The 18,519-nt window shown below is 35.5% G+C and overlaps 2 protein-coding genes across 4 annotated transcripts in view; one reads left to right on the top strand and one right to left on the bottom strand.

Moving 5' to 3' along the window:
- LOC123525327 (WASH complex subunit 5-like) overlaps positions 1-16,149 on the top strand; it is a 37,499-nt gene extending 21,350 nt beyond the window's left edge. For both annotated transcript variants that reach the window (XM_053537952.1, XM_053537953.1), the window contains 14 exons: positions 311-446; positions 726-802; positions 1,200-1,301; positions 1,998-2,177; positions 5,738-5,862; positions 7,172-7,262; positions 9,383-9,563; positions 11,009-11,088; positions 11,458-11,561; positions 11,760-11,889; positions 12,604-12,700; positions 13,196-13,352; positions 14,292-14,379; positions 15,261-16,149. In XM_053537952.1, the coding sequence (XP_053393927.1) occupies positions 311-446; positions 726-802; positions 1,200-1,301; positions 1,998-2,177; positions 5,738-5,862; positions 7,172-7,262; positions 9,383-9,563; positions 11,009-11,088; positions 11,458-11,561; positions 11,760-11,889; positions 12,604-12,700; positions 13,196-13,352; positions 14,292-14,379; positions 15,261-15,323 (1,611 nt within the window). In that variant the 3' untranslated portion in view covers positions 15,324-16,149. The remainder of the gene's footprint in view (positions 1-310; positions 447-725; positions 803-1,199; positions 1,302-1,997; positions 2,178-5,737; positions 5,863-7,171; positions 7,263-9,382; positions 9,564-11,008; positions 11,089-11,457; positions 11,562-11,759; positions 11,890-12,603; positions 12,701-13,195; positions 13,353-14,291; positions 14,380-15,260) is intronic.
- The window catches only part of LOC123525328 (mitochondrial enolase superfamily member 1-like), a 33,456-nt gene continuing 31,082 nt past the window's right edge, over positions 16,146-18,519 (bottom strand). For both annotated transcript variants that reach the window (XM_053537954.1, XM_053537955.1), the window contains exons 16-17: positions 17,322-17,403; positions 16,146-16,540 (exon numbers count right to left, since the gene is read on the bottom strand). In XM_053537954.1, the coding sequence (XP_053393929.1) occupies positions 16,430-16,540; positions 17,322-17,403 (193 nt within the window). In that variant the 3' untranslated portion in view covers positions 16,146-16,429. The remainder of the gene's footprint in view (positions 16,541-17,321; positions 17,404-18,519) is intronic.

Genomic DNA, 18,519 nt, shown 5'->3' with positions numbered 1-18,519 from the left:
TAGGTGTGTCTAGTTTTCTCAAAATAGCAGTGAAGAAAAGTTTTAAGATCATCTCCTTTGAAACCTTTGGCCCAGTTTTAGAATAATTTCTGATATGGCATTTGGATGACACCCTACCAAATTCTTTCATGAATATAGTAATTCCTATATGCATATCTGCTTGCCAGAAAAAGCATGCCAAGTTACAAGATAATTTTACAGATATTTTCCTTGCATAATCTTCAGAGAAGCATTTTGGTCATCCTAATATTTTATTCATAATGTTTGGTGATAGATGATTGATGGTATACTAATGCATTTTTTTGTTTAGATTATACCCCAGACAATGTTCAGCAAGCTAGCCAAGATTATCCAGTTAATGACGAGTCAGATCAGGGAGGTACCAACCAGACTGGAGAAAGATAAGATGAAGGAATATGCCCAGTTAGACGAGAGATACCAGGTAGGTCATGTTTGCTTCGTTACATGTATTGCAGTAAGGTGTAGCCAATTTCCCTATAGTTACATGAAACACTGACAGAGACTTTGCTTATTGTAAGTAAGGGGAATGTATGAGACTGAAATGTTGAAATGATTTAATAGCAGAATAATTATCATTTCTACATGTTACCGGTAATTTTCAGGAAAAAAAACATATCCATCAACCGTAACTATATCACTAACTGATTAAAATCATCATAAAATCCAGTTAGGGTGTTGACATTTCTTATGTTTGTTACAGGTAGCCAAGCTGACCCACTCTATCTCTGTATTCACTGAAGGTATAATGATGATGAAAACTACACTGGTTGGAATTATAAAGGTATTTTCTATACTTTTATGTCTATGCATATGGAAGTGACCACAGCACGATTTTCATGCTGAGAGGCAACTTCATGGTTTAAACAGTATTTATTAATATAGTTACAATTGTTACAGTTTTACAAATAAAGAAACATAGAGGATTGAGTAGGAAGCTATGAGCTTTTTAAAGCAACTTTTTAATCTGTACATCAGGGTTTAGATTCTTTAAACTTAATTCTGTTCAGGTTGTTCTGTATGTTTTTGAAGCTAAAATTGTGATGTAATGTCATTTTCAAGATAACATAGAATAAAGCATGGATGTAGCATACATAAACACAATCATACCATAAATGATTGGCAACCTATATGTTTATTAATGTGACAGTATTTAAGCACTGTAAACTGTTACATTGCAGATAGACCCAAAACAGCTTCTAGAGGATGGTATAAGGAAGGAACTAGTACAGCAGGTGGCCTGGGCTCTACATAACACACTGCAGTTCAACCCTAAAGCAAAGGTAAGGAAAATAGATTTGTGAGCAAGTGAGGGGATGGACATCCTGCAATAAAGAATATTGATTGTTATGGCCAAGTGTGGCTGTAACTTTGACATGTGTCTTTCATTTTAGTAATTGTTTTGTTTAAATGTTTACATCTCTGTGAGGATTTAATGCTTGAAAGGACACAGGTCCACAGCCAGAAGGTCAAGGTTACACTTGTAGGCCCTTAGCTCAAATGTTCAGATCATATTTGGTAGAAGATTTATAGATCTTGTGATTTGCCCTGCTAAATTTCTATAATGAACTTGTCCATCTTTCCATTTGGACAGTACCATCAACTGTTAAAAGGAGTGCTTACCAATAATAAACTGACTGAATGGCAAACAGTGCAGATCATGATCAGACTGCACAGATGTGCAGGCTGATTATGATCTACACTGGTCGCAAAGGCAGAATCAGTTGTGTTTAGCATGATACGGGTTAAGTGTGCCATCCACCAAAGGCTTTGATAATAACTGGGCATAAATATTCCATGTAACAAGACATGTTGATGTTGGGTCAATAACGAGAAGGCCAGTGTAACACTTGCAGGTCTAAAGTCTTTAAAGGGATGTTTTACATTTTGAGAGAGGAATGCGTAACATTTACATTGGAGTGGTTATAATTCAAAGGACAGTGAAATTTAACTTAACATCCCATTATAACTTGACTTAGGTGAATGAATTGATGCCCCGGCTTCACAGTCTTGGTGAACAGATGGATGGATTCAGGAGATCATTTGAGTACATACAGGACTATGTGAACATCTATGGACTGAAGATCTGGCAAGAAGAAGTTTCTAGGATAATTAACTACAATGTTGAGCAGGAGTGTAATAGTTTCCTTAGAACAAAGGTAAGTCTGTGTTACCAAGTGTCACCATCCAAACATTTTTCATTGAATCTCTTCTTTCTAATTGTTGTTTTGTAAAACAGACCTAAGGCCATTATCTGCAAAAAAGCATAAATCTACATTTTGCCGAGTACAACTGCTTACTGACTTGTGACTATAAGACTACAGGGCTAGAATTAAATTTTTTGTACGAGTTCAAGAAATTTCAACTCACAAAATTTTAACTTTACTCGCAGTTTATATTAATTGATATTCTTGACAGAAATTCATATATTCAAACTTTTTGTTCAAACCACTTGCCCCTCATCTATGTGGGTTCGAGCCTCACTCGGGGCGTTGGATTCTTCATGTGAGGAAGCCATCCAGCTGGCTTACGGAAGGTTGGTGGTTCTACCCGGGTGCCCGCTCGTGATGAAATAATGCACGGAGGGGCACCTGGGGTCTTCCTCCACCATCAAAGCTGCAAAGTCGCCATATGACCTATAATTGTGTCGGTGCGACATTAAACCCAACAAAATAAAAAATAAATCAAACTTTTTGTGATGATATTTACCGTTTACAATGGAAAGTCTTTTTTTTCCCCCTCTAATTATGCCTGACAGCCGTTTGTCTTCATTTAGTTTTGTAATTGAATTGGAAGTTTTGGGCATATATTAGTGCAAATTACTGAAAAGTTTTCCTGGTGCCAGGAAGTGATTATACTTTCAATCTGGTTTTTTTAGCTCGACTATTCGAAGAATAAGTAGAGCTATCCTACTCACCATGGCGTCGGCGTCGGTGTTGGCGTCTGCGTCACACCTTGGTTAAGTTTTTCGTACCAGTCCACATTTTGACAAAGTCTTTTGAGATAAAGCTTTGAAACTTTCAACACTTGTTTACCATCATCATGGCCAGTTATAGGCAAGAGCACATAACTCCATCAAGGATTTTGGCTGAATTATGGCCCCTTTTGACTTAGAAATCATGGTTAAATTTTTCGTACCAGTTCATATTTTGACAAAGTCTTTTAAGATAAAGCTTTGAAACTTTCAACACTTGTTTACCATCATCATGGCCAGTTATAGGCAAGAGTACATTACTCCATTAGGGATTTTGGCTGAATTATGGCCCCTTTCGACTTAGAAATCTTGGTTAAGTTTTTCGTATCAGTTCATATTTAGACAAAGTCTTTTGAGATAAAGCTTTGAAACTTTCAACACTTGTTTACCATCACCATGTCCAGTTATAGGCAAGAGCACATAACTCCATCAAGGAATTTGGCTGAATTATGGCCCTTTTTGACTTAGAAATCTGGGTTAATATTTCGTACCAGTTCATATTTTGACAAAGTCTTTTGAGATAAAGCTTTGAAACTTTTAACACCTGTTTACCATCACCATGTCCAGTTATAGGCAAGAGTATGTAACTCCATCAAGGATTTTGGCTGAATTATAGCCCTTTTTTGACTTAGAAATCTTGGTTAAGTTTTTCGTACCAGTTCATATTTTTTGTAAAGTGTTTGACATACGGCTTTGAAACTTTTATCACTTGTTTAGTATAATAGTCTCTATCTGTAGGAAAGAGAACATAACTCTGTCATCTATTTTGGCTGAATTATGTCCCTTTTTGGACTTTGAAATTGGTTCTGTTTTCATACAAGTCCATGTTTTGTCAAAAAACTATTTGACATATGGCTTTTAAACTTTGAACACTTGTTTATCATTATGATTTCCATCTGTAGGCAAGAGTACATAACTATTTTGACTGAATTATGGCCCTTTTTGGACTTTGAAATTGGCTCATATATTGTCATTTAGTGCAAGACTTATCGAAATCAAAGTAATACAGGAACATTGTTTGTCTAATCTATTTATTTCTTTTGTCTGAATATCCATGGAAATATTTTGACCCCATTCTTCAATCAATTCTTCGAATAGTCGAGCGCGCTGTCATCAGACAGCTCTTGTTTTTTTATGCCCCCAAAGGGAGGCATATAGTTTTTGAACCGTCTGTCGGTCTGGCAGTCTGTCGGTCTGTCCGCAATTTTCGTGTCCGGTCCATATCTTTGTCATCGATGGATGGATTTTCAAATAACTTGGCATGAATGTGTACCACAGTAAGACGACGTGTCACGGCAAGACCCAGGTCCGTAGCTCAAAGGTCAAGGTCACACTTAGACATTAAAGGATAGTGCATTGATGGGCGTGTCCGGTCCATATCTTTGTCATCGATGGATGGATTTTCAAATAACTTGGCATGAATGTGTACCACAGTAAGACGACATGTCGCACACAAGACCCAGGTCCGTAGCTCAAAGATCAAGATCACACTTAGACGTTAAAGGATAGTGCATTGATGGGCGTGTCCGGTCCATATCTTTGTCATCGATGGATGGATTTTCAAATAACTTGGCATAAATGTGTACCACAGTAAGACGACATGTCACACACAAGATCCAGCTCCGTAGCTCAAAGATCAAGGTCACACTTAGACGTTAAAGGTCATTTTTCATGATAGTGCATTGATGGGCATGTCTGGTCCATATCTTTGTCATTCATGCATAGATTTTAAAATAACTATGCATGAATGTGTGACACAGTAAGACGACGTGTCACGCGCAAGACCCAGCTCCGTAGGTCAAAGGTCCTAAGCTCTAACATCGGCCATAACTGTTCATTCAAAGTGCCATCGGGGGCATGTGTCATCCTATGGAGACAGCTCTTGTTTTAATATTAGACACCTTGCAAATTGTTCATTTTGGAAATATTCTGATGGAAATTGAGATCAAATTGTACTGTTTTCAGTTGAGATTGATGATGTTTATTCCTATATAATCGTTTAAAAGTAAAGACACAGTTCCATATAATTTTTACACTTGCAAAAATTTGTGAGCATCTGGAAAAACTACTGGCATTCAACATTTGCATGTTTTGGGGTGATAAGTTCAATCTCTGGACTGTTTTGACTGTCTTTTAGGCCTGTAGAGTGATTAATAGTAATGCACCTGTCAATATTTTGCCCGCCCAGGGGGGCGGCGGGCCGACCCAGGGGAATTTGACATTTCAAAAATTTTGTTGTCTAAATCCCCACCCTAGGGACAACCTTTTTTGTCTAAATCCCACCCTAGAGCCTGGTTGGTACATCAAATGTTTGTCAAATTCCCGCCTGTCGGGAATGGTCTTCTGTCTAAAGTCCCGTGTATGCCCGCCGCTCCCCCGGGCGGGCAAAATATTGACAGGTGCATAAGCTATACCATTGCTTACACTGGTTGAGTAGTTGGGTCAAGATTGACAGTGTTGACCTTTATAGCTATACATTTTCTAGATCACGGAATGAGTATATTACAGATACAAAATTGTGAGCAAGTGAATCCAACTGAATCCCAGTCAACAACTATACTGTGGTCAACAACTATTTCTGTGGCCAGTCATGGTTGATTACTTTTGTACCATAGTTTAGACTGGTTGAGCATTTTTCAGGTACAATATTAAGAAAGTTTATATACCAGTCAACACCTAGTTTACATCTGTTTGTTCTAATTAATTTTTTTGTACTTATTGTGAGACTGGTTGATAATTTTACAGGTACAAGACTGGGAAAGTGTATACCAGTCAACAGCTATTCCTATACCAAGGTTTAGACCAGTTGATGAGAGCGTCAACTTTATAGGACGGCTAGCTCGAGAAGTTATACGCATAACAGATCCAAGGTTTGAATTAATTACTTTGAAGAAGATTTAAACCATATGAAAACCTGTATACTAGAAGAAGAAATTTTATTTCAAATTATTGTTACTCACTTTTCACGATACAAGACATTTAATTCAAGATATGACATGAGTTTACCATATAGTACTGTTTTTTATGATGCAAATTATACTGATATTACTCATGAGCTTCACATTGAATACTTACACCCTTTTTATGCCCCTTAAGGTGGGCATATTAAAATCGCACTGTCTGTCCGTGTGTATTGTGTGTGCGTCCGTGTAAATTCTTGTTTGGGCTGTAACTCTACCATCCAGAAAGGGATTTTGAAATAACTTGGCATAAATGTTCCTCATAATGAGACGACATGTCAGACGCAGGACCCAGATCCCTAGCTTCAAGGTCAAGATAAAATTTAGAGGTCAAAGGTTAACAGGGTCTGTTTCATGTCCAGTCCATAACCCTGCCATTCATCAAGGGATTTTCAAATTACTAGGCATAAATGTTCCCCATAATGAGACAATGTGTCATGCGCAAGACCCAGACCCCTAGCTCCAAGGTCAAGCTCACACTTAGAGGTTAAAGGTTTACAGGGTCTGTTTTGTTTACGGTCTATAACTCTGCCATTCATTGAGGGATTTTAAAATTATTTGGCACATATGTTTCCCATAATGAGACAACATGTCATGCGTAAGACCCAGACCCCTAGCTCCAAGGTCATGGTCACGCCTAGAAGTAAAATGTTAACATGGTCTGTTTCTTGTCCAGTCCATAACTCTGCCATTCATCAAGAGATTTTCAAATTACTTTGCACAAATGTTCCCCATAATGAGTTGATGTCTCTTGTATAAGACCCAGTAGCTCCAAGGTCAAGGTCACCTTTAGAGATTTTTGGATTTTTTTGTCTTGTCTGTAACTTTTATATGCACTGGATTATATTTAACTTGGCATATATATTTACCATTTCAAGGCATTGTGTCATGTACAAAAGTCAAGGTCACAGGCACCCAAGTTAACTTTCTTTTTTGTACATGAAATTACCTCCCTTTTGTTAACCATATTGGGAAGGTGTGTCGCATCTCTCAGGTCAAGGTCACGGTCACAAAATGATGTGTGATTTTTTTTTTCGTGTTCGCTTTGGGGGCATTTGTCACCAATAGTGATAGCTCATGTTAATTTATTGCTAGACAGACAGTAACCTGCTGTTGATGTACTTTTCACTATGGAAAGGTATTAAAATGCACATTTTTACAAATATATGCACAGGTGAACATAATGATTTGAAGCAGCTTTTTTCAAAATCTGTTTTAGGGCAGCAGCATATATTGATTCAATGAAAGCTTGGTATGACATCAAAACCAAACAAGAAATTGTCAACAAGACTGTCTTCTCTAAAATACAGGTATAGTTGTTTTACTATTTATATGTAATGTAGACAGAATAATTTACCACCAGGTAAATGTGAGCAGTGGTCAGCATGTTATTGTAACACTTTCTTGTCTGTTCCTTAACTTGCTACAGATAGAAAGTTTATTATGTTAGAAAGAAGGGCAAACCATAAGTTGGGAAACATTTATTTTTCAATATTTTTATGTAATTGTTACTGATACAATAAGAAACCAGAAAATACAGTGCAGGGTTGCTCTTTGCTGCTCATTATTTCTACTGCAGTGTAGGACTTTATTTCTACCCAGACTGCGTCCCTCTTGTTAAGGTAAAGAACTGCTGAGCTGCTTCCTGCTTGACTGAAATCATCAGGGTTTAAAAGTACTGAAACTAGATTTTGTCCATTTTTCTTTAGACTTGGAACAAGGAGTCCTTTCAAAGAGACACTGAAGTGGTAACTTAAGTAATAAAATCCACTGTATGGTGCTGTGAATATTCCAGTGTATTTATTATACATGTTGCCTTCATTTAATAAAATTCCATCGTATATTATGGGAACATTGTCTTGTAAATTCTTAGTCATTATATTTGAAGTTAGGTACACAGAAAAGGCTGCCTTCTGCATGGTGATTTCTCCCTGAATGATGTTTGAATTACTTCCTGTCTCATTATCACCTAACTTTGATGGATCTTGCCGGTTTTCTGTATCTTCATGATTTTTGGGACGCATTTTTTTCCTGATTGACTGGAAGTCAGATCTATTACTTTTCTCCTCAGTAAGTGTATTTTCTTCCTGTTTTTTCTTAACATCACTTTTTGTCACATCACACATTTTCTCAGATTCCCTTTTCTCCAAAATTTCTATTCTTTTGACCATTTCAACCATAATTTTATTTTTTTCTGTCATTTCCTCTTTAATCTTTTCTAGTAGGATGTTTTGTGTTTCAACTGTTCTTTCTAGATGTTTTATTCTTCTGTTCGAGATTATTTCATTTTCCTTTAAGACATCTAATATAATTCTTTTAAGAAAGACTTTGCTTTGCCTGCTTTCGGTTGTTTCCTCTGTACTTCCTAAGCTTTTGTGTGGCCCACTTGTCTCCTCCAGTAGTGTATAGAAGTTCCAGTTGAATTTGCCTGATTGTGTCACATGGCTTTCCTTAAGACCTGTGGCATCTTGATTCACAGATTTATTCACAACTGTAGCTCCTGCTAATGAACCAAAACCTGAAATGATCACTACTAAAACCAAATTGTAACTGCTCATTTCTGTTATATAGAAGTTACACAGTGAGTTGTTGGCTAGGTTATACAGTATATACATAACTTGCTTGATAATGAAGGTAAGACAGTGCAGGTGTCTTGGGCATCTGTGTTTGCGGTCTAAAATTTCCCTTGAAGATAAGACTTAAAAGTACAACATGTACTTCAGGTCACAAAAGTTTGTGCAATAGAAACATAGAAACTGAATGTAGGTTACTGTTAATCTCTACACTTGTATTAATAATTTTATCCCAGTCAACATTAAAAATACTGATGTCATAAGATAGTGGCCTTTTATTCCCATTTATTTACCTCGGTGAGAATATGCTCGAGTATGTCAAGTATCATGTCATGTTTAGTAACAGAGGGAGCCTTGTTTAAAGGAGCATGTCTTGAGATAAGCATCACTGTGTTGATTAGCAGTGCTATGAAAACGACATTTTGTTGATTGAGGGAGACATTTTTGATGGAGTTGTCCACAACTGTCAGTCCATCTTTCTTGCTTGTTGGTTCCCTGTTATTTAATAGTTTACTGCAGATTTACTTAGTGACATGCTACTCAAGTTGAAATGTTTTCGGTTGAAAAAGTTATATCGCTACATCCCTGAATTTATTTTTAAAAAATACCTTGCTTTTGACATCTTTTCAAATGTTTTCTTCTGCAGAAGGTAGATGAAACACTAATTCTATATCCTTTGAGATTTTGACTGGCTTAGATGATATTCTAATGCAGCATATTTCTTCCACCAACTTGAAACTTGCTTCTTAAGACTCTAACATAATTAATTTTTATTGACATTACATACAGTCTAGATACCTTGTTTTGATTAGCTTTAATATTGATTTTCTATTTAATTTGACACATATATTTTACAGCGAGCAGTGGGAACCTTTGGTCTGTCAGGTCTGGACCGGCTGTTATGTTTTATGATTGTGAAGGAACTGCAGAGTTTTAACCGACAGTTAGAGAGACAGGTGTTCAGGACCAAGGATAGGTCATGGTTACTGATGTTAGAGGATTTAAGTAAAGCATTGACTCCAGTTGACAGTATTGTAGGTGGGTTGAATAAACTGGCACAAAAAGTAGAGATTTTGTCAAAACCCTTCAAAAACTTGCTGTTCCTTGGGCGGTCTTCTTTCAAAATTATCTTCACATGACATCATATCCTTTTAAACTGCTAGTCAGATTTCAAAATAATTTCAAACAAATGGGGCTTCTATGACCCTCTACCAAGATTATTCAGATTATTCTTGTCAAAAAAACAAGGGGATGTGGTTCATGTGTTGAAAAACATGGCTGCCAGGGAGCCTTGTCACTTTTCCCAATTATGTGTATAGTTGAAACTTTAAAAATCTTCTTGTATGAAGCTGGTCCAATTTTAAAATAATTTCACACAATTTCTTTTTGTATCCCACTACCAAGACTGTTGGAATAATTTCACACAAATGTTCCTTGTGTGACTCTCTACCAATATTATTAAAATTATTCTGATTTGAAAAAAAAAAACCATGGCCACCAGAGGGTGTTGTCTCTTTATCAGTTTATTGGAAACTTGTCAAAAACAGCAGTTTTAAAATAATTTTACACAAATGTTCCCTTAGTGACCCTTTACGAAGATTGTTCAGATTTTCCAAAAAAAAAACACGGCCACCAGGGGGTGTTGTCACTTTTCCTAATATTTAGGTCCTGGAAATTAAAAAAATCCCCTTGTCTAAAACTGCTGGCCACCTTTAAAAAATAACTTTACACAAATGTTTCTTTGGATACCGTTTACAAAGATTGTACCAATTTATTCTGTTTCATCAAAAAACATTGCTGTGAGGACCATTGTAGTCACTTTTTCCTATATGTATGTAGTGGAGACTTTAAAAGTCTTCCTATTCGACATATCCTATTTCATCATTCCCCCAGCCTCAACCTCTCTGTCCCCCAACCCCAAACACACACACATTACTGGCTAATATTTATTTAGTAGAAACTTTTAAAATATTCTTGTCAGAAAACACTGGCACTATTTCAAAATAATTCCACAGATATTTTCCTTGCATAACCATCTATGAAAACTGTTTAAGCAAGTGGTGTAACTCGGGGGACTGATCTAGGGTCATCATGACCTTCTTGTGGTGGAGTATATGCCATATTTATGCAAAGTTTAATTACATTCTGTAAATGATATACCTGTATTGGGCAAAAGCTAATTCTAGCATTTCCAAGTCATAAGTCTTGGGTCTAATTCAACTACCGGTACCACATTTTATTATGTTAATGACTTAGTTTTGACCACTTGTTAGGATCACTTTAAAAAAAAAAAAAACAAAAAAAAAAAAAAACAAATAAAAATATAAGGTCACCACTTCTGTAACAACCAGGAATCTTGTAAAAGCTTAATTATTTGGATGGCGTTAAAAGGAAAGGGTTGATTTGAACACTTTAGTGCAAATGTGATGATTTAAGGTTGGCTTTTGCAAGGAAAATAGAAAAAATATATGTTTTTCTTTCAGGTGCCCCACAGAAATATTATGGTGCTTATGTGTCCAAGTCTACCAAGTTATGGCCACCATACTTTGATATTATGCTCAAGGTAAATTTTCCTACTCTCAAGTCAATGTTGTAGTTGCAGAAGTATATTTCTACAGGCCATTTTCATATTTGTACCACAGAGTTACCATAAAATGAGAGTAACATTTCTAGATTAAGAGTGGTAAGTCCACTCTGCCAATGATCAGTGGTTTTAGCCCAACCCTGGTCATATCCACACCACCACATAGACAACAGTACTAGTTTTATGATGAAGTTGATTAGAGAGTGATTTAAATAAGCTGGTAGGGCAAGTTTGAAACAAATAACATGGAAATAATGAATAAGAAATTTGGTATTAATCACAAAGACATACATGTTTAGATGTATTAATACTGGTATTTTGTTAAATGTGCAGTATCTTATTTTACAGGTTGGCCATATTCAGTTGTTAAGAAAACAGATTGCTCATGAACTGAACACACTGTGTAAATTTGACTCAAACAACCTGGCTTGTAGTCTGCAGACATTGAACAAGTAAGTGTAGATTGTGTACTACCTGAACGTACTAGGTAAATTTGGCTTGAATAATCTAGGCATTGAACCAGCAAGTGGGCTTACAGTCAGATTTTAGCTGTTTGATGTTCAGGAACATACTTTGTGGAATAATCATTCAGGACCATTTGTTGAGATATATCTGAGTTTACTGAATCGATGTTGACATTGCATTTACAGTGCTCTGATGACAGATATAGAGGCTCACTATGCTGACCCCACTAAGCCATATCCTAAAGAAGAAAACCCTCTCATGTATGAGTTGACAGGATATCTTGAGGCAGCAGGATTTCATAACCCACTCATGAAGGTATACACTACAATCCATACCAGGATCCTTTATCCCTTGTACATTAGTTGATATCTTTATGAAAATTCACCACAAACCCATTTATTTCCAAGGTATACAGTAAAAATGCAGTTATTATTTAGTCAAAGCATATGGATAAAATTAATTTCCATTTTATAAACTGCAAGCATCTTTTGATTGTGCTTTAAGACTTAGCCTTACATTTTGAGAAAAAACAACAACACCACATCATAGAAAGAAAAGGTTGCTTCACATGAAAATTGAATAGCATATATAACATATATTACTATATACAAAAACTGTCAGTTTACTGATATATACATTGAATTCCGGAAAAGGGCTGCATAAAGGAGCCACACTTCCGGACAGTTTAGCACCTTTAAAAACACCATTTTTAAATAACTAGTACACATCTTTTTGATTCATTTGCAATAATGACCCAGTGCTGAAATTTCACATAAATAGGTTGAACGTAGTTTTCAGAAATTGTTTATTTTATTATAAATGGTATTCATTTTTAAAGGGGAACAACTTTTTGAGAATATTTGAAGTATCCATGGGACAGTACGGTGGAATATGTAATGGTCAGGTCAATTGTTGGCAAAGATGTTGTTTGTTTACCAAATCTTTCTGTGTTTTGAAGATATACTCCTAAACCTTAATTTCAAGCTTGTATGATATACAATATTTTCATGAAATAAAATTATATTTCAGATTTACATAACAACTAAGCCAGTGCCCCACGTCCCTGTGTTTATCTTTATGTTGGTGATCTCACACATATCCAAACTTACATACAACAAAACCATAGGTAACAACTATTTGTATATACAATATATGGGTATATTGCTTTATCATGTACTAAGTGATGTATTTTTAGTTCTAAAATTTTCAGACAGCTAATCTTAAAAAAAAAGACATGAAATGCTTCAGTATCGATGTTCTTACATGTACCATGTGCCAGCTTTCATTTAGGACAGTCAGCTCATGTTGATATATTTTAGAAATCTGTTCATTATTCCTTCAATGTAAAAACATTATCCAAGGTATTGAAATCCTCAGTGAATACATACAGGGTCTCAGATTAAAAAACTTAAAAGATATTCTTGATTATGTTGCTGTGCAGTTTATCCTCCCTTTTCCTAAGTATCTTAGTTTGCCAGTCCATTACATGGGATATATTTTATGTCTCCATTTACCAGCAGTTGGGCTCTTTTCATCTTATACAGTCATGATTTGGAAATTGTACTTTTTAATGAAGTTCCTCATTACTGATAACTTTGTATTAATCCTCTTCATGTTTTAGGTGGTTTGGTATGCAAGAAGCCACAAGACCCACTGGATGCCCCTCCTTTTGTAATAGGCTGCATAACATTACTGAAACAGTTCCACGTGGATAATACGGACAGATTTATTGCCTTGATGGGACAATATGTCCGGTCATTTGTAGATGCTATGCCAGGGTAAGGATGATACTTGTATTAGCTTCTCACTTCATGTATTTATAAGGTACCGGTAATAAATCCATGATGATAACCAGCAGATTCTACAATTTTTAGAAGCAGAGATATATTTTCTGGTTGGATGGTCCTTGAAGAAGTGTGATTTTACAAGAGTGTTCCTTTTTGCAATGTTATGATATCATACTTTATATTTTCAAGGTGAAAATTCAAAACAACTGAGAAATGAACAATTTCTGTTGCAAGTTCCAAATACTTACAAGGTCCAAAGGTAAAGACCTTTTTCAGATTGGCAACTTTGTCCCATTTGGGCCTCTTGTTAATGGAAACTTGTGAGCTGTTTCAGCCTCATTTACACCTGAAGAATGTACTCATATGGAAATTGCTGGGTGTTAATACAGGAACACTACATTAAATTACCAACATATATTTCGCTTCATGCAGACATATTTTATGGTCATGTTGCATTGTGTAGTCAAGAAGAAAATTAAAGCTCCGCACCTGCAGTTTTTTTAGTTTAGCTGTACTCAGCAGCTTATTCCAAAACCAAACTTAAGCAAAATATAGTTGGGATTTCAAATAATGAATAGACAGTTCCATCTGTTTAAAGATAGTGACATAATTTGAAGGTATACTGCTGCCGCTGCAAAGTGAATTGTAAATAAGAGTATTGTTAATTTTACAAATCATTTTGTTTGACTATTTAACCTTCTTTTTATATTAACATGTCACATTGAAAGGATAAACTGTCAGGTATGATTTGCTGTAGTGTAACAGGGCAGGCTAAATTGAATTTTCTTAAGAGCATTTTCAGTCTTCATGATTTGTCGTGACTGTACTTACACCTTTACATTATCAAACATTTATTGTAACATCTACACCTGTCTGATTTAACAGGTAATTAAGTTATTGAGAATGATGTGTAATATATATGTACTTTAGGGTAAAGACTGCAGACATGCCTCAGGAAATCCTCAACTTACTGTTGTACATGGAGGATTTTGTCTACTACTCTGGTATTTCTAGAAAAGTAAGTAATTTCTCTATATACATGTGTAACATGCATTCCCTGTATACAGGTGTAACATGCATTCCCTGTATACAGGTGTAACATGCATTCCCTGTATACAGGTGTAACATGCATTCCCTGTATACATGTGTAACATGCATTCCCTGTATACAGGTGTAACATGCATTCCCTGTATACATGTGTAACATGCATTCCCTGTATACAGGTGTAACATGCATTCCCTGTATACAGGTGTAAAGAACATTCCCTGTACATTCTGTATATATGTGTAAAGTTCATTCTCTGTATATATGAGTAAGTACATTCTTTATATACTTGAGTAAACTACATTTTCTTTGTAAGTGTGTGAAGTGCATTCTTTGTATAAAGCAGTAATTGAGATCTAACAGTTATAAGCTGACATAGACAAGATGAAAACCCTTTCTTCATAACTGTTCTTTGGGTTCCTCTATTTATAGTATCTCAGTATCACTTTACTATAATTGTTGTTGGTATCTTGCTTAAAGTTATCACTGGAATGTGAGATCATGAATAATTTGTTCAGTGACAGCAATCCACACTTCAAACATAAAAACTAAATTATATTTTCTTCTAGGTCAGTACTTACTTTGTCATTACTTGTATCTACCACATTTTTGTGTGTTTGTAATTTAATGTTGCTTCAACACTTTGTGATATACATGTATAACCAAGATCAGATGACAATGTCCTTTATATGACAGGCTTGAAATTGAATGTGATAAACAGATAGTTATATAAGCAATATACATTGAGAGTTCATCCATTTGATAAACATTCAAATACGATTTACATTTCATGTTTGTACATGTCCATGACGGGCATGATGTTTGAATACATGCATTTTGTTTTATTGCTTTCAGAGAGTGGAGGCACACATTCCACCCTATATATTTGAACAATTCCGGACACAATACGCTGCATGATCAACCTGACCTGCCTACATGATGCCCCCATGCTTACTTTGTGAAAACAAGATATTTCCAAACATTGTGTGTTTTGAGGAATGAGCTGTGATAAATTGTATGACCAGTGGACCAGAGAACTTTATATTTGTTAACTGTATGTTAAATGAAGTGTTCAAGCTTGTGAGGTGACAGTTGAAATGGTTTTGTGACTTATGTTCAAAATATGTGCAATACAAGGATGTACATTAATATCAGAAATTGTTATTGTTCGGAGAATGGCTTGTGTTATGAAACTATCTACTGCCATATTAATGAAACTCCAATATTTTATAATTGTGATTATATAACCAAAAACTAAAAATCTTGTCAAAACATGTTTGGCTTTATTAATATTCTTAAGTCAACATACAATTAAGAAATAATTTATAGCAAAAGAGTGTTTTAACACTTATTTATTCACGATAGGCGGTTATACGTCTGGCGTAATAATTTAACGAGGGCGCAACCTGAGTGAAATTATTTGTACAACGTATTACCGCCCGAGTGTATAAATAAGTGTTAAAATACGGTTTTGGTATAAATTATTTCGATTCTAATATGCCCTTAACCTAAAACAGTAGATAAAATATAGAAGCACTCTTTCTTGGTCGCAACAAAAACATTGATGTCACTGCACGTTATCGTGACGTCATTCTAGCGTAAGAGTGTTTTAACAGAGAAAAGCATATTAGAATTATTCTTTGACAGTGTCCTCTTTATCTTATACTGTGAAACACATTATATTCTACATGGGTTAGTTGTGATTTTTACATGATCATTTGAAATAAAGTAATTATGAAATAAGTTTTCAAATTTTATTTTCTATTTAAATGCAATACACCACAGCTTGGCTGTATTTCACAATGTGGTTTCCATGGTATTTCCATAATAATCATGAAACATAAGAACTTGATTTAGTATCAGCAATGAGAATCTTTTTGTTGTCTTTTTTTTTCTTGGATATAGGAAGTGGTCTCTTCAGAAGTTGTTTTTTTGGAACATGTAAAAGTACTGCATAAATATTATTTATATTTTCTGTTTTCTTGGTGAAGTAAAAACCAATGATCCTCTTGATAGCAGGTAGATTATTCCCTCTCAAAGAGTCCCTGATCAAACAGTTTCTGCCAGGCAGCTCCTTGAGGGTACTCATAATCCTTCAGAGATTCTGGCTGGATCCCTACCAGAAATCCTGGTGCCTATAAAAAGTTATAAAAAAATTCTTGTAAAAGAAGTTCATCTTGTGAAGCTGAAGCTGACACACTTAGAAGAAAATATTCACATGCAAAATTTACTTCTCAAATACTATTAAGATAAGATAGATCTACAATATAAAGGAAATGTCTAGCTGTAAAAGTTGATTAGAAGCCAAATTAGTTAGTTTATATTAATTTGTTTTAGCTCGATTGTAATGAAAGCTTCAAGCTTATTTAAACCACTCTCGAGTCTGCTTCCTGGAAAAACCAGTACTGGTGTCATATGAGAAGTCATGGCCGTGACCCCAGTGGGGCTTGAACCCACGACTCCTGGATTGAGCGACCGACACGTTATCCACTAGACCACCGCTCCCCTCAAATTAGCTATCTACGCTTCAACTATTCAACAGCCTTGTCAACTGAATGAATATGAAAGTTGAAAAAGAGGCATAACTTTGTAAAACTGCAAAACAGAGTTATGGACTTGTAGAATGCATGTCAGCTCATTACACTGGACAAGGGTGTGAAGTTTTAATCCATTTCTGTTTGTTGTTGCTGAGGTACTGGCTTACATACAAAAAATTAACAGAACTGGGACATCCACTGAGGTACCAGCTTACTTACAGAAACTTTACCAAATTGGAACGCCGAAGCCAATGCACAGGCTACCGGTCAAAAAGCTCTACCTATTCTTTGAAACATTAAGCTAAAAATGTCAGGATTATGAAACACCTAAATGTATTTTGTAATATCGTTTACAAGGAGATAAACAACTGAACTTTACCTTTGGAGGAACATAGTTGCCATTTCTGACTGAGACAGGTGCTAGCATATGTTCATGTAGATGATCTGCAAACTCTGTCATCCTACAAGCAAACAGGGAACAGTAAATTTTAGACTGGGAACAGAAAATTTTAAGACTGGGAACAGAAAAAACCCCAAAAAACTTGAAGACAGGGAACACAAAACTTGCAGACTAGGAACAATAAACTTGCAGACAAGGGACAATGAACTTGCAGACAAGGGACAGTAACAATACACTTGGTACAGGGAACAAAAACCTTTCATAAAAAGGAACAATAAACTTGCATACAAGGAACAATAGCTAGACACAAATAACTTGCATGAACTTGCTGACTGGGAACAATAAACTTGTATACAGGAAACAAAAACCTTGCATAACAAGGAACAAACTTGCAAATAGGGAACAATAAGCTTACATACAGGGAACAAAAACCTTGCATAACAAGAACAATAAGCTTGTATACAGGGAACAAAAACCTTGCATAACAAGAACAATAAGCTTGTATACAGGGAACAAAAACCTTGCATAACAAGGAACATACCTACAAATAGGGAACAATAAGCTTACATACAGGGAACAAAAACCTTGCATAACAAGAACAATAAGCTTGCATACAGGGAACAAAAACCTTGCATAACAAGGAACAAACCTGCAAATAGGGAACAAAAAGCTTACATACAGGGAACAAAAACCTTGCATAACAAGGAACAAACCTGCAAATAGGGAACAACAAGCAAATTCGATGAATTGGAATCCCCCGCCGAAAGGGTCAGAGTTGAGGAACGGCAAAAAAATATATCCAGCAAAAAGTTAAGAATGTTACCAAGAAGCAAATAATTTCATTAGTCAAAATCAAATTAAAAGAAAATGAATGCTTTGTTTGGGTGGGGGGTGGGATGAGGATACAACAGTTTACATGTTGATTATAAATATTGCTAGAAAACGAAAAATGAAAAAAAAAAAAAAAAAAAAAAAAAAAAAAAAAGGGGGGGGGGGGGGGGGGAGGGTGACCAGGTGTAGGTACACAACATCACATGTTTATAATAAATGTTCATGGAAAAGAATGAAAGAAGTTTAATGAAATTCTTCCAATTGGTTGGTTTGTTATGTACAGATCTGTGGATTTTTAAACAATTAAAGGGCAATAACTATATGGAAAATTGACCAATCGAAAAAA

This window comes from Mercenaria mercenaria, chromosome 3, assembly GCF_021730395.1.
Source record: "Mercenaria mercenaria strain notata chromosome 3, MADL_Memer_1, whole genome shotgun sequence".
In the NCBI taxonomy this organism is placed as follows: domain Eukaryota; kingdom Metazoa; phylum Mollusca; class Bivalvia; order Venerida; family Veneridae; genus Mercenaria; species Mercenaria mercenaria.
The sequence above is the reverse complement of the archived record's forward strand: the minus strand, read 5'-3'. Positions and strand labels throughout refer to the sequence as shown.